Below are 12950 nucleotides of genomic sequence, written 5' to 3'. Positions count from 1 at the left end.
TGATTTGGTTTTTTGTTTTTAATTTTTAAAAATTATGCTTGTTTCCTCACTTTTTTTTTTATTTTTTATATTGATTTAGAAATATTTGAATTCTTATTTAAACTTCAGAAACAAAAATTAATTTTTTAACATAATTTTTGTTTTAGAAATTTAACTAAGAATTCAAATATATATTTTTTTTTTTTAAAAAAAAAACTATACTAGTAAAGAGTAAAACAAGCATAAATTTAAAAAAGAGAAAACAAAAAACGAAACTATTATGAAATAAGACCTAATTAATTTGAATCGCATGATCACATCATAGACAACAACGCCAATATTGGTCGGTTAAATTTGGGTTGCCTTTAGAACTTAGAAGTTGTTCTAAGAGGAAACAGAAGGTCCTCCCCATTTCCTTATTCTATCCTCAGCAACAGATGCCTGCATTTTCATCATTTCAATTTTGGTTATTGTTCTAAACCAAAACTCCATAAATAAATACACAAACTCACTATTCTCAAAGAAACAGAAACAGAAACAAAAACAAAAAACTTACCTCTTCATTCCAGTTGGTTTTGTAAACCATCCATGTCAAAATGCAAGTCTGTATTATGGTTCCCCCAATCATCCCAGACCATATTCCCTGCAAATATCATAAGTGTCAAAACTAATGATGATGAAATTTTTTACCAAGCAATTTTTGTTTTTCATTTTCTAGGGAACCAATCAAGTATTTTCGTCACGTTTCGTCGTTTTAAAAATCAAAAGAATGGAGTCAATAAAAGAAATTATTCGAGAGCCCATTACCATGTGTGGCTGACAGTCAGTTTTGTATGATTAAATATAGAAGAGAAAATTTGTAAGACTACCTCAAATTTATATACTATGTTAACTAAAAAGCATGCAAATTCGTCCCATTTATTATTATAAGATAGATGAATTGTGACCGATTCAATGAATAATATTTTTAATGGATAGTAGGGGTGTTCATGGATTGGATTGAGTTTGGATTAGGTTTAAAGGCTTTTTAGATCCAACCAAATTATTCGGATTATAAATTTTTTCGACTCAAATAACCCTTATTAAAAAATGAACACAACCCAACCATCAAATATTTGAGTTGGGTTGGTTCTGATTAATCGGGTCATTTATTTAAAATTTTGTTATAAAAAGAAGTAAAACGTAAATATGTAAAAATCTAATTTAATTGTTTTCATATATTAGAATTAAGATTAACAACTCAATTTCAATTTATATAGTAAAATTTTTCTTCCTAAAGTGTAGAGAAACTAAGTCATTGAAGAATAAATTATTAAAAAAAATATTGGAATTGAATAAAATTAAAATCAATATATGTATAAATAATTGTATTATAAGTAATAAAAAATATATTTTAAAGTTAATAATAAATTCAGATTGGTTTGGGTTAGTTTTGGTTATATTAGGTGAACCCATGAACCAACCCAGCCCATAAAATTTTCATTTATTTGAACTCAATTCAACCCAAATGAGTTGATAACCCAACCCAAACCGCACAGATTGGGTTGGATTGATCGATTTTTTTGGGTCATCCGGTTTTTTGAACACCTCTAATGGGTAGCATTTTTAGGGTTAACAATTAGGTGTACAACAATCTTTTTAAAGAAAATTGCAAATATAACAAAATCTGAGCGATAGAGTCTATCGCTGATCGACTCCTATGGGGATATAGTCTATCATTGATAGACTTCGAGAACTGGATTGAAATTTTTCTATATTTACAAATTCTTTTGTATTATGCTATATTTGTTTACCTTTTAATTTTTAAATTTGGTTGTTATATTTGAATCTACCCCTGTTTGGATAAATTAAAGAGGCTTACCGTAACGCCCCAGTGAAGCGTGAAACCCATAAGCAGGCCCAAAGGAACCCCAAACAAATAGTAACAACCAACATTCACATAAGCCACAACAGCTTGCCATCCAGCTCCAACGGCCACTCCTGCAGTTTAAGTTAATTTCCATCACAAGCACATACTAATTCAAATGAATTACTTAAGAAATGAAGACACATCGAGAGTTTGGAACGACTTTTTAAGTGTTTAAAAGCATATTTTTCACATAAAAATATTTTCTTTTTGAACATTTAGAAAATCATTCCAAACCAGACTTAAAATTAAGAGAAAAATAGAAGCAAAACCGGATAGAACTGGCTGCACGTTGTTGACGAGAATGCAGAAACCAAGCAAAGGAGTTAGGTTCATGACAACTTGTCTCACGGCTGAATCACTCGAAAATAAGAAAGGATAATCATTCTTTGTGATAATGAGAATAGCCGCCAGAATGAGACCCAGAACAAAAGACGATATTACAGCTACTACTAATGAAAATCTTGCTGTTCTTGGATGAGCTGCGCCCAATTCATTTGATACTCGAACGCTACACACATTTTCAACTCTTAGTCATTAATTTATTTCTGATTCTAAAAGGATTAAATTACTTTCAAAATGCTTTTAATCATACAAAATCAATTTTAAAATAGTAAAATTGTATTAAAAAGTATAAATGGAAGATTGAATTATTTTTTACTGATTAAAGGTATGTTCCAAAGTGATTATAACCATTTCAAAATCATGTATTAAAATAAAACTATTCAATTTTTATTTCAACCAATAAGATTGATTAGTATTTTATATTTAAAACATATTCCGATGTGATTTTGAAATTCTTAAAATTATTTATTTTCATATTTATAAAATCACTCTCAAATATGTTACTATTAATTTAAAATCAATTTTAATTTTTAATTTTACCTTCTTAAAAATGGTTTTTTATATAATTAACATTGATTTTGAATTATTAAAATCACGTATGAGCTGGATTTAAATATGAAATATGTTATAAACTAATTTTTACTGTTTCGAAAACTTCACTAGACATGCTCTTATATGTTTTATGAAGATTAATAATGTGAATTGTTAATTTTTTTTTTCCATTATTTATTTTACCTTATGGCTGCATTTATTCCAAAAGCGACCATTACTGTCCACCCCAAGATGTTCGTGCTGCACCATATTAAACACACAAAATTAATTTAACAAAGTAAAATGCATAATCAACCAATTTCTAATATATTATCTAATCATTCAACATCAATTGAATATTTATTTTTAAAATTTTAAATGTGATTTTAATACCATAACAAATAATTAGAAATGATTTCAAACGTATTTCACAATAGTTTTGAATTTAAAGAAAGTGGTTTGAACAATTTTAAAATTGTTCTCAAACATATCATTCTCCAAAGTGGTTAAACTTTTTTGTTAAGATTATTGGTGTCGGCTAGTAGATGTTTCTAAAAATTTGGTTCAACTAAATCGAATCATTTCAACATAATTGAAGTATTCAACTAATCAAACGCATCCATAATTTCATCTAGAAGTCTTAAATTTAAACTAACAAAACAAATAATCACAATAGCATCTATGGCAGCCAACTTTGTCTTTTTCAAAAAAATTGTTGACTAACTATTGCTTTAGAATGGGATAATTGGTTAGAAATAACCCAAAAATAAATAAATAAAAATAGTGCTTTTATTGGCCAATTGTTTTAATAACTTTTGAAATGGACACTTTAAACCATCAATTTTGTATTTGGTGAAAATCTCAACCAATATTAGAACCCTGGGGAGGACTAAAATGAGACGAAGATAAGACGTGTGAAATAGAAGTTTTTAAGATTTTATTGTTTTGATTCTCTAAATGAAATTGGAAAGTTTTTTATACTCTTTTTTGACAAAAGTGTTGATGTGGGAAATTCTTTTCAAATTTTAAAATAAGAAAATTTAGTGTGAACGACTAGAAACCAAATTGGGGATGATAAACATCTCTCTTTCTCGAAAGAAAATTGACCTTACTAAATGTAAGAATAATCGACTAAAATTTTTACTTCTTTTTCTCTCCAATTTTTTTCAATCTCGATCTAGCTGAGATTTTATCAATTTTTTTTTTTTTTTTTTTTTAAAAAACTAAAAATTGGTCGAACTATTAAAACAACTTACCAAAAAGACTACTGTATTTATGACAATGACTATAATTATTTCACCCGACTCAATAATTGCCTTTGATGAACGACCAAAAAGAATAAAGACAAGGAAGCGGAAAATTATTCAAAGTAGGTGGGTCTCGCAAGATTTAGAAAAATTTGTGTCCAAGATTTAGCCCCGTGACAATGGATACCTGTCATTTTACCATTTAATACCTAACCCCATTGTATTTACTTTCTTGCAAGTCAATAAATTATTTTCAACGACAATTCTTTTTTAATAAATGTAATTTCTCTTGATAGTATTCTTCTCTAAGTTATAAGAACATTTTGTTTTTTTTTTCTTTATTATAATAGATGAGGTGGGAGAATTAAACCACTAATATCAGTATTATAAATTTTATGTAGGACAACTATATTCATGTAAGGTAAAAATCATTTTGTATGTTTTAGGTCTAGTTTTCATTTAATCTCTAGATTTCAAAATGGTTATCTTTAATTTTGAATTTAATTTCTGTTTGATTCTTAAATATCAAAATGTTATATTTTTACTTTAGTATCAATTTGTCCAATTGACTATTTTTACTATATTATATTAAAAAAAATGTTGTCCCTGATAATGTTATAATCTATAAATCGACAGCTTTTTTGGAAAAATCTAAATAATTATTTAGAAAAGAAAATTTAGCCAGGTGTCCCTATACCAAAAATTAGAGTTTTTTTAACAAATAATTATTATATTTTAGTATAATAGTTTTTCTTTTTTTAATCATTGACACATATGAATCCACTCTATTTCAATTCAAAAGAAAAAAAAAATTAAATATCAATTGAAATATAGACATTAAAATGAAAATTTAATGTTGGAGATGAGTAGAGGTGTATTTGTCATATTATCTTATTTCGGATCTATAAAGTTTTGGATATAGGGACAAAAAGTAATCAGTGGTAGATATAATTTCTTTTACCTTTTTCATGCGATAAGTTTGATTAATTAAAAACTCCATTTTAAAGCAATAATTAACCAATAATACATACCATATAGACAAGCCATCAATGGAGACTTCAGCGTTCTTTAGATATCCCGCAAACAGTATCAGAGCCATAAAATACCATATCTCCAAACTGCACAATAATAAACACATTGTTTTATATTAGTAATTATTATTATTATTTGGTACAACAACTACGTTCAACTTCTATAGAAGCGAAGGTCATCATAATTATTATTTGAAACAAGTTTAGCTTGACAATCGGTAATTAAACAATTGAGTTATATAATAATAATATTACCATTGTAATTTATTTATATCAAATAAAAATTAAGTTTCAACTTAAAATTAGTTGATACTTAGACGAAGTAATTCATTTGTCTTAATTACTATAAACATTGTGAGGTATCTTCAATTTTCTTGTATGGAGTCTCTATAATCTCCTTCAAGTAGATGATGTCTCTTAATTTGGGTTCAACATTATTTAGTTTGGATTTAAATATTTTTTTGATATCATATTAAATAAAAATATGTTCCACCTCAAAATCAAATCTCCATCTTTCTAATGTTAGATCCTCAACATGTGTAGTTAGTAACTTTTTGAGTTTACTAGTAAAGACACACGTAATGCACATGAAAAATTTTGGGTTTATGTTTTAATGAAAAATTTTAGAATAATTTTTTAGCATGTAACAAATATAATTATATATATATATATATATATATATATATATATAATATATATTATATAAATATATATATACATTTTTTAAAAAATTTTAAATGATTACAACATTTAAAACTTAGATAATGTAATAATCTTAATTACTTATGAATAGATCATCACGTTATGGTAATAAAATTTAGTTTTTTGTATACTTTTTACATCATTTTAGAGAAGCAATCCAAAGTTTTTCCTCTTGTTAATCATAATTGCAATTTCATTATTCACAAACTTGCTGCACACGTCCGCGGTCATCAATGATATCAATTTGTCTTGAAGATCACCCGCTATAGGTGGATTTTCTTTTAAAAATTGATTATTGTTTTTCCTAACTTTTTTATATGTTTTTGTCAAAAAAAAAAAATGATAATAATAATATAAAATTTCAATGTTTTCATATTTTCATTACTTTCACAAAAATTCTTCTAACTTATATAATTAAGTTAAAATAAATATGTTAACAATTTGATATTTTAATATACAAATTACAACTACTTTTATTTCAATGTTGTTATATATATGTCGTTATAGTCACTCTCATACACAAAATGAACACATATCGTCACATATATATGTGTATGAAATCTTATATAGTTTTAATTCAAAGTAATTAAAGAGTTAGTTTTTGTTTTAAGATTACTTTGTCATAGATACATATAATTTAAATGTTGCTTTCATAGAAAATATCATGGGTTAGATTTAAATTGTTAGAAAAAAATTCATTATAACTCCTTTTTTCCCATAGATTAAGAAATCCTAATTTTAAAGCCTAATTCATAACTTTTTTTTCCATAGATTAAAGCTTTTTAATGTCAGTTTTAAACCGACATTAAAGTCTAAAATTCTTATATTGTTTATGTAAATGTGATAATTAAAAATTAAGGTGGTTTATTTTTTGGTTTCAAAGATTTTGTTGGTTTTATAAATTATGAAAAAAAATCATTTTTAAAAAGGAGTACAATCTTGTTATTAAACAGTTTATAACAATTTTGTATATTTAAAATATTAAAATAGAAACATCATTTATAATTTTTAAAGTAAAATATTAAACTTTTTTTTTTTTGCCACCAATCTCAAAATTCTAATTTTAATATTTATGTCAATATTTTATAATTCGAAAAAAAAATAGTTTTTAAAATAATTGGAGTAGTTAATTTTTTTTATTTCAAATATTTTGTTTGTTGTATAAAATTATATAAAAAAAATATTTTTTTTTTAAAAAAAGAACTTGTTATTATTATATATATATTACCAACAATTTCATCTTAATGTTATATTTAAAATAGTAAAATAAATACTTATTTATAAATAAAATATTAAACATTTTTTTTGCCACAAATTTAAGAATTTCAATTTAATATTTATGTCAATATTTTATGGTCATGAAAAAGTTTATATTTTATCACTATTATTTTAAAACGAAGCTTCTTATTTTCAACATAATAGTTTATTTTATTTCATTAATTTAAGGGAGATTTACAAAGAGTTTTAACTTACCTTATATTAGTTATAGTTATAAATTTATGATGTCATAAAAATATACAAGGAAAATTAAAATTAAAAAAAATAAAATAAAAAATACGAATCACAATGCGATTTAAAGATATAGTTTTTAAAATTGAGATAAAACTAAAATTAGGAAGTCAAATTTTACCTAGTATCTCACTAGTATTCTTCCCATATCTCTTTTCCCTAATTTTCTCAAATTGATCCTCCTTTCCCCAATTTCTTCAACATTCATAAAATAAAATACTCTTATGTGGATTTAGAAAAAAAAAATAAAGTATGACTAAAGAAGTACATACATTTTTTTTAGAATATTCTCAACTTTTCCCTCATATCTTCTTATTCCCTAATATTCTCAAATTTGGTTTTCCCTTCGACTTCCTCATTAATCTCATTTAGAAAAAAATATTCAGAATATTCTCAAGTACTCCTCTTATATTTTCCTCTTCTCTAAATTTTTCAAATTAATCTCATCTCTCATATTTTCTCATATTCTCCATCAAAATAAAACTTATATTATGTAAATACTTAAATAAATAGGAGAGATAAAAATGATATTTTGAACTAATTAATGCATCAAACATGTATAATAGAATACATTAAAAATAAGCAAAGCATTCATTCATGTTCTATAAATATTTAATTCGCAACTCACGCTATGAATTAATATTGGAGTAATTAATGTTCTCTTTAAAAAATATTGAAATAATTAATGCTCGTAACATGTACAATAAAATCAATTAAGCATACTTAATAAAGAATTAAACTGAATCACCAACTTCATAATCTAATTAATATTTTATTAAACTTCACAATCTATGAGATAGCTTGAAATTATTTTTAAAACACAATGGCTTACTAGTGGGATTTGCCAAATCTTTTTAATTATCTATAATTTCTATATAAAAAAATACTTAGTCAAATGTGACGTCTTGACTAAATAATAAATATCAAATTCAAATTTCTTATAAATGATAAAGAAAAATATTTTGATGTATTTCAAACTACTCTCATCTTTTACCATCACAAATAAAAAAATTACTAAAATTATATTTTTAAAAAGAAAAGTTGTGATGGGACATTTGAGTAGATACACCAATTATAACAAACTTATTTTAATAAAAGTAAAATAAAAAGTGTAAAGTAAAAATTTGTTAATACCGTAAAGAAAAAAATTTGGTGCAACCTGAGCTGATGCACGCTAATAAAAATTTGTCATATAGTTACATTTTTTTAAAATTAGATTTTTTAAAATATTGTTTTTATTATATAAAGAAAATAATATGCATGAGATTAGATGCAACCTAATCAATAGTCTAAGAAAAAAAAACTGACCAAAGCATGATTGCAGATGCAAGAGAGAGTCTGACGAAACCCCAAAGACTCTGAAACGCTCTCCATGAGAAACCAGACCAGGCTCGACCGCAACTCCCACTTATTATATAAATAATTTGAGCCACTACAATCACCCACCATGAAACGTTTAGCACTATGGCACCACCCGCCAACCCCAAACCCAACTTTAGCATCAGCAACCAAGTAAAGAATGTGTGCAATGCCTGTTCGAGTGTTCAAAATATCAATAAAATAAAACTAATAATGAAAAGGGTAAATGACCATTTTGATTCCTATAGTTTGGATTTGTTCAATTTTATTATGTATTTTCAAATATTCCATTTTAATTTTTATTACTTTTAATAAATCTTAAATTAATTTTTTAGATTAATTTCTTTATTTAAATTAATAAAATAGTAATAATGGTTTCAATAAAAAAAAAATAAACTAGGTGAATATCTTTCCAAAATTTTTAATAGAGATGATCATAGATTTAAAAAAAGAAATAGAAAAGACATAGATAACAAGAATTATATACTACATTTAAGAATTAAAGAATAAATACTAAAATTTAACATTTGAAACTACATTCAGGGAAAGTATACAAGTCTCAAAGTCCAAGATAAAATATTACATTTTCTTATTTTTATTTTTAAAAATTGTGCATCATTTCTTTATAATTACCTTCATTTTTATTTTTATCTTTAAGACAACATTTGATTTTTTTTGTTGCTAAATTTAAAAAAATAAAAAAGATCAATAAAATAATGTGCCCATTTTCTCATTATTCTTTTATTATCTTTTATAAAAAGACCATTAGCTAAATTTAATAAAATATTTCTGTAGTTTTTAAATTTTGAAATAGATTTCGAAAACATTATTAGAAATTAAATAACAAAAGATAGAAAATTATTATTTATATATAAACTTGATTTTCAAAAACCAAAAATTTAAAACTAATAGGCCTACATTCATCAAGAGACCAAATATATTTTTTATTCCTAGATTTTTTATATAGTTTCTATTTGGTTATTAGGTTTTCAAATATTATACATTTGGTCTTTTAAGTTTTTAGTTTGTTTTCAACTTAGTCTATAAATTTCAAATATTATACTTTTATCATTGAGATTTTGATTTCATTTCAATTTGGTATTTAGATTTCAAAATTTTACATTTTAACCTTAATTTTTGTTTACTTCCAATCATTTGCATCAATTTCTATTAATCAATTAAAAATAATTATGAAGTAAAATTTTGTATTGATAAAAAATATTGAAATTTAATTAATTATAATTTTTTCTTATGATTTTTAATTTTATTAACATAAATTAATATTAGAGATAAAAAAAATGAATACTTAGTGCATAATCAAATTTAGGGAATTGAAACTAAATCCAAAACCGATTAAATGTTTAACCTTTTAAAATTTAAGAACTAAATAGAAACTATACTCAAAACTTTAAAAAGATATTTTTATCCTTTCTTTAATTTTCTAAATTTGACATGAATTTTAAAAAAGAAAATCATTAAATAAGTAAACAAAAAGATTTATGAATAAAATAATATAATTAAGCATACCAAAGCCACAGCGGATATGACGGACATGGCCATCATCTTGCTTTGCGCCTGCAAGAATTTGGAGATGGGAAAGTTGAGGGCATACGCATAAAGCTGAGGAATCATCCATATCGACATCACTCCCGCCGCCTCCGAAATCTCCGCCGTCTGTCCGATTAGCTTCAATAGCGGCGTCGCAAATATGTAAATCGGAGTTAGAATTACCGCCGATGAAAGCAGGATCACCCACGATCTTTGCATGTACACTCCCATCATATCCAGCTGCCCGGCCCCATACGCCTGCCCGCACAAGGTCTCCAGTGCGCTTCCCATTCCAAGCTGCATTTCGTCATTTTTCAATTTTTAGTTAACATATTTTCTTCTATCTTTTTTCTTGTATATGCTGCCCAAAATCGATCAAATGCTTTAGAACATGCGGCATAATGTGGATGTTCTTTTTGATTTCTTCTAGATTTAGTTGGTTTGTCAAATCAAATCTTACCATAAAAAGTAAAGCAATGAAAGAAAGTAGAGAACTTTGTAAATGTAACTTTCTTTGCCCTAATTTCATTTTAGTTTTGATACTTTCTAATAAACGGTCAATTTTTCAAAGATCCAAGTAGATACTTTGAGATATTGAGAAAATGGCAACCTAATTTATGTTCCTCTTTTTATTTACATACTAAAAAATTGTCTGTCATTGGATTACACCCAAATTTTTTACTTGAGATAATAAATATAAAAATAGACAACAACAAGATAAACGATGGATTATGCATATAAACAAACAAAAAAAAAAAAAAACAAAAACAAAAAAAAATATACAAAATTAGATTTGGAAACTATTAGATAAATACAAATTTCTATCATTATCCTGAACTATTCAAAAAGAATTTTCAATTCAAAACCAATTGAAAAAAAATATAAATAGATAAGAAGATACCAAATGGGATTTGGAAATAGATTAACAAAATATCTACTTTGACTTGTATATCACCTTAGATAAACATAATTTTTCATCTCAAAATCAATTAACGAAGAGAGAGCTACTAGATAACGAGGTTTCATTTTAAAACTAATGGATAATAAAAGAAGTAATTCATGAATTTTATAAACATTGTGAAGTCTTTTCATTTAAAAATATGGGATCTTCAACATCCACATTATCTAACATAAGGTTTCATCTCTTAGCCAATTGATTTTGACGTAAAATCCTATGTACTAGCTAATATTATTTCAGTGCTCGTCAAGCTCAAATAGGTATTCGGGAAAAAAAAATGAGAACAGATCCAAAAATGATAATCCAAATAGGCATCATCTTAAAAGGACATATTAAGAATCTCATATTGAAAAAGTTAAGGAATCTCACTATCTTAAAAAGATAAATGAATTACTTTTCCCATTGTCAATTGATTTTGAGATGAAATACATTATCAAATGTAGTATTGTTGAAAATCCAACCTGAATTACTCTTTCTATAATCATTTAACCATTTTAAAAATTATTTACCTAGAAAGTAAAACAAAATCTATCTCCCCTTCTTTAATTTCTAGCATCTCTCTTTCAACTGTTCAAACAATAATTATATTTTTGAAGAGTGCATTTAATGAGAAGGAAAGAAAAAATTTGCATATAATAAAATTTTATTGTCATGTCTATTATAGTCTATCATAATGATATTTTGTTATACTCAGAAAATATTTTACCCACAAATTTTAGGTTAGAAAGACTAGTAATAAATAAATAAAGAGTTTGGTTAATGAAAAATGAAAATTTTAATTTCGTAATGAATTGCAGAAAATAGGGAAGATTACGTGCCATGACGCCGAAGGAAAAGCCGGCAATAACGGAGTTCTCGATAGAGACGGCGGCGAGGGCAATGGTGCTGACTTGTCCGGCGAAAAGTTGAGTGATGGCGCCGAACGAATACTGGCAAACGGAAGTGAAAACCGCCGGAGCTGCAAGGTACCACAGCTTCTTTAATTCAACACAGAACTCTCTGTAGAAATCACGCGCGGTGTTGATCGGAGGGATGTCGTCGGCGTCGGGAGCAAAAACAACCTTGGTTCCTTTCCGGCCGGATTCCGGCTGGTGGATCTGTTTGTTTTCCTCTCTCTGGGAGAGAAGTGGCTGAGAAAAATCCGCCATGGGACAAAGAGATTAGCCGTATAGCGTCACTCTGCTTGGCGGACGACCTTTCAAAGTCTGTAACAAAACTTACGGAGTTTCTAACCCATGGGTTTTTATAATAATAATAATAAATTTAATTTGTGCAAAAATACCGAAGTAGCCTTCAATTCTGTCACACCAAAGTTTATTTCAAACATTATTGTTGTAAAAGAATATATATATATTTAATTTCTCTCTCCCTCTCCAACTACTCTTCTCTACTAAAACTGAAATAATGTAGCAAATAGGAAGCGAGTTAAAATTTAACTTACTCTTCTCAACACGAAAAAGAAGTGGGAAAAAAAAAGAAAAGAAAAAATCACATTCACCACCTTAATTTACATGACTATTATCATATATATTTTTATTGGCATCATCAATCATCCATGTTAATACAAAAAGAAATTCTCAAAGATATCTGAGTTTATTTCAAATTTTAAATATTCAAACGAAATTTTTTAGAGTTTAGGGATATGTAATTGAAAACACAAGTTTAAAAGCATTTTTGAGTCATTTAACCTAATAATTTATACATACACAAATCACAATAATTATTTCTTTTAAGAGAAACAAATCACAATAAACTAATAAACTTGAATATAACTCAACTGATTAAGATATATGTCTTAAAAAATCTTGCTCCAACAAATTCAAGAGTATTATGTA

At 25.9% G+C, this 12950-nt stretch overlaps 1 protein-coding gene across 1 annotated transcript; it reads right to left on the bottom strand.

Annotated features, from left to right (window-relative positions):
• Positions 1-239: 239 nt before the first annotated feature.
• LOC120082008 (protein DETOXIFICATION 29) lies at positions 240-12345 on the bottom strand. Its single transcript, XM_039037217.1, has 9 exons — positions 11934-12345; positions 10137-10454; positions 8559-8782; positions 5040-5126; positions 2966-3022; positions 2158-2396; positions 1841-1959; positions 536-622; positions 240-420 (listed from the first exon to the last, which is right to left on the bottom strand). Exons 1-9 carry the CDS (start codon positions 12261-12263, stop codon positions 364-366), a joined length of 1518 nt encoding a protein of 505 aa, XP_038893145.1. The 5' UTR covers positions 12264-12345; the 3' UTR covers positions 240-363.
• Positions 12346-12950: the final 605 nt, after the last annotated feature.

Source organism: Benincasa hispida, chromosome 7, assembly GCF_009727055.1.
Source record: "Benincasa hispida cultivar B227 chromosome 7, ASM972705v1, whole genome shotgun sequence".
Taxonomy (NCBI): Eukaryota; Viridiplantae; Streptophyta; class Magnoliopsida; order Cucurbitales; family Cucurbitaceae; genus Benincasa; species Benincasa hispida.
This window is presented reverse-complemented; position numbering and strand designations above follow the sequence as displayed.

What these genes read in the sequence shown, in the direction of transcription:
- LOC120082008 (XM_039037217.1), bottom strand. Translation starts at nt 12,263, where the DNA reads ATGGCGGATTTTTCTCAGCCACTTCTCTCCCAGAGAGAGGAAAACAAA. An exon ending in GCTTTTCCTTCGGCGTCATG is followed by an intron (nt 10,455 to 11,933) that starts GCACGTAATCTT and finishes GACGAAATGCAG; the next exon opens with CTTGGAATGGGAAGCGCACT. An exon ending in TCATATCCGCTGTGGCTTTG is followed by an intron (nt 8,783 to 10,136) that starts GTATGCTTAATT and finishes ACACTCGAACAG; the next exon opens with GCATTGCACACATTCTTTAC.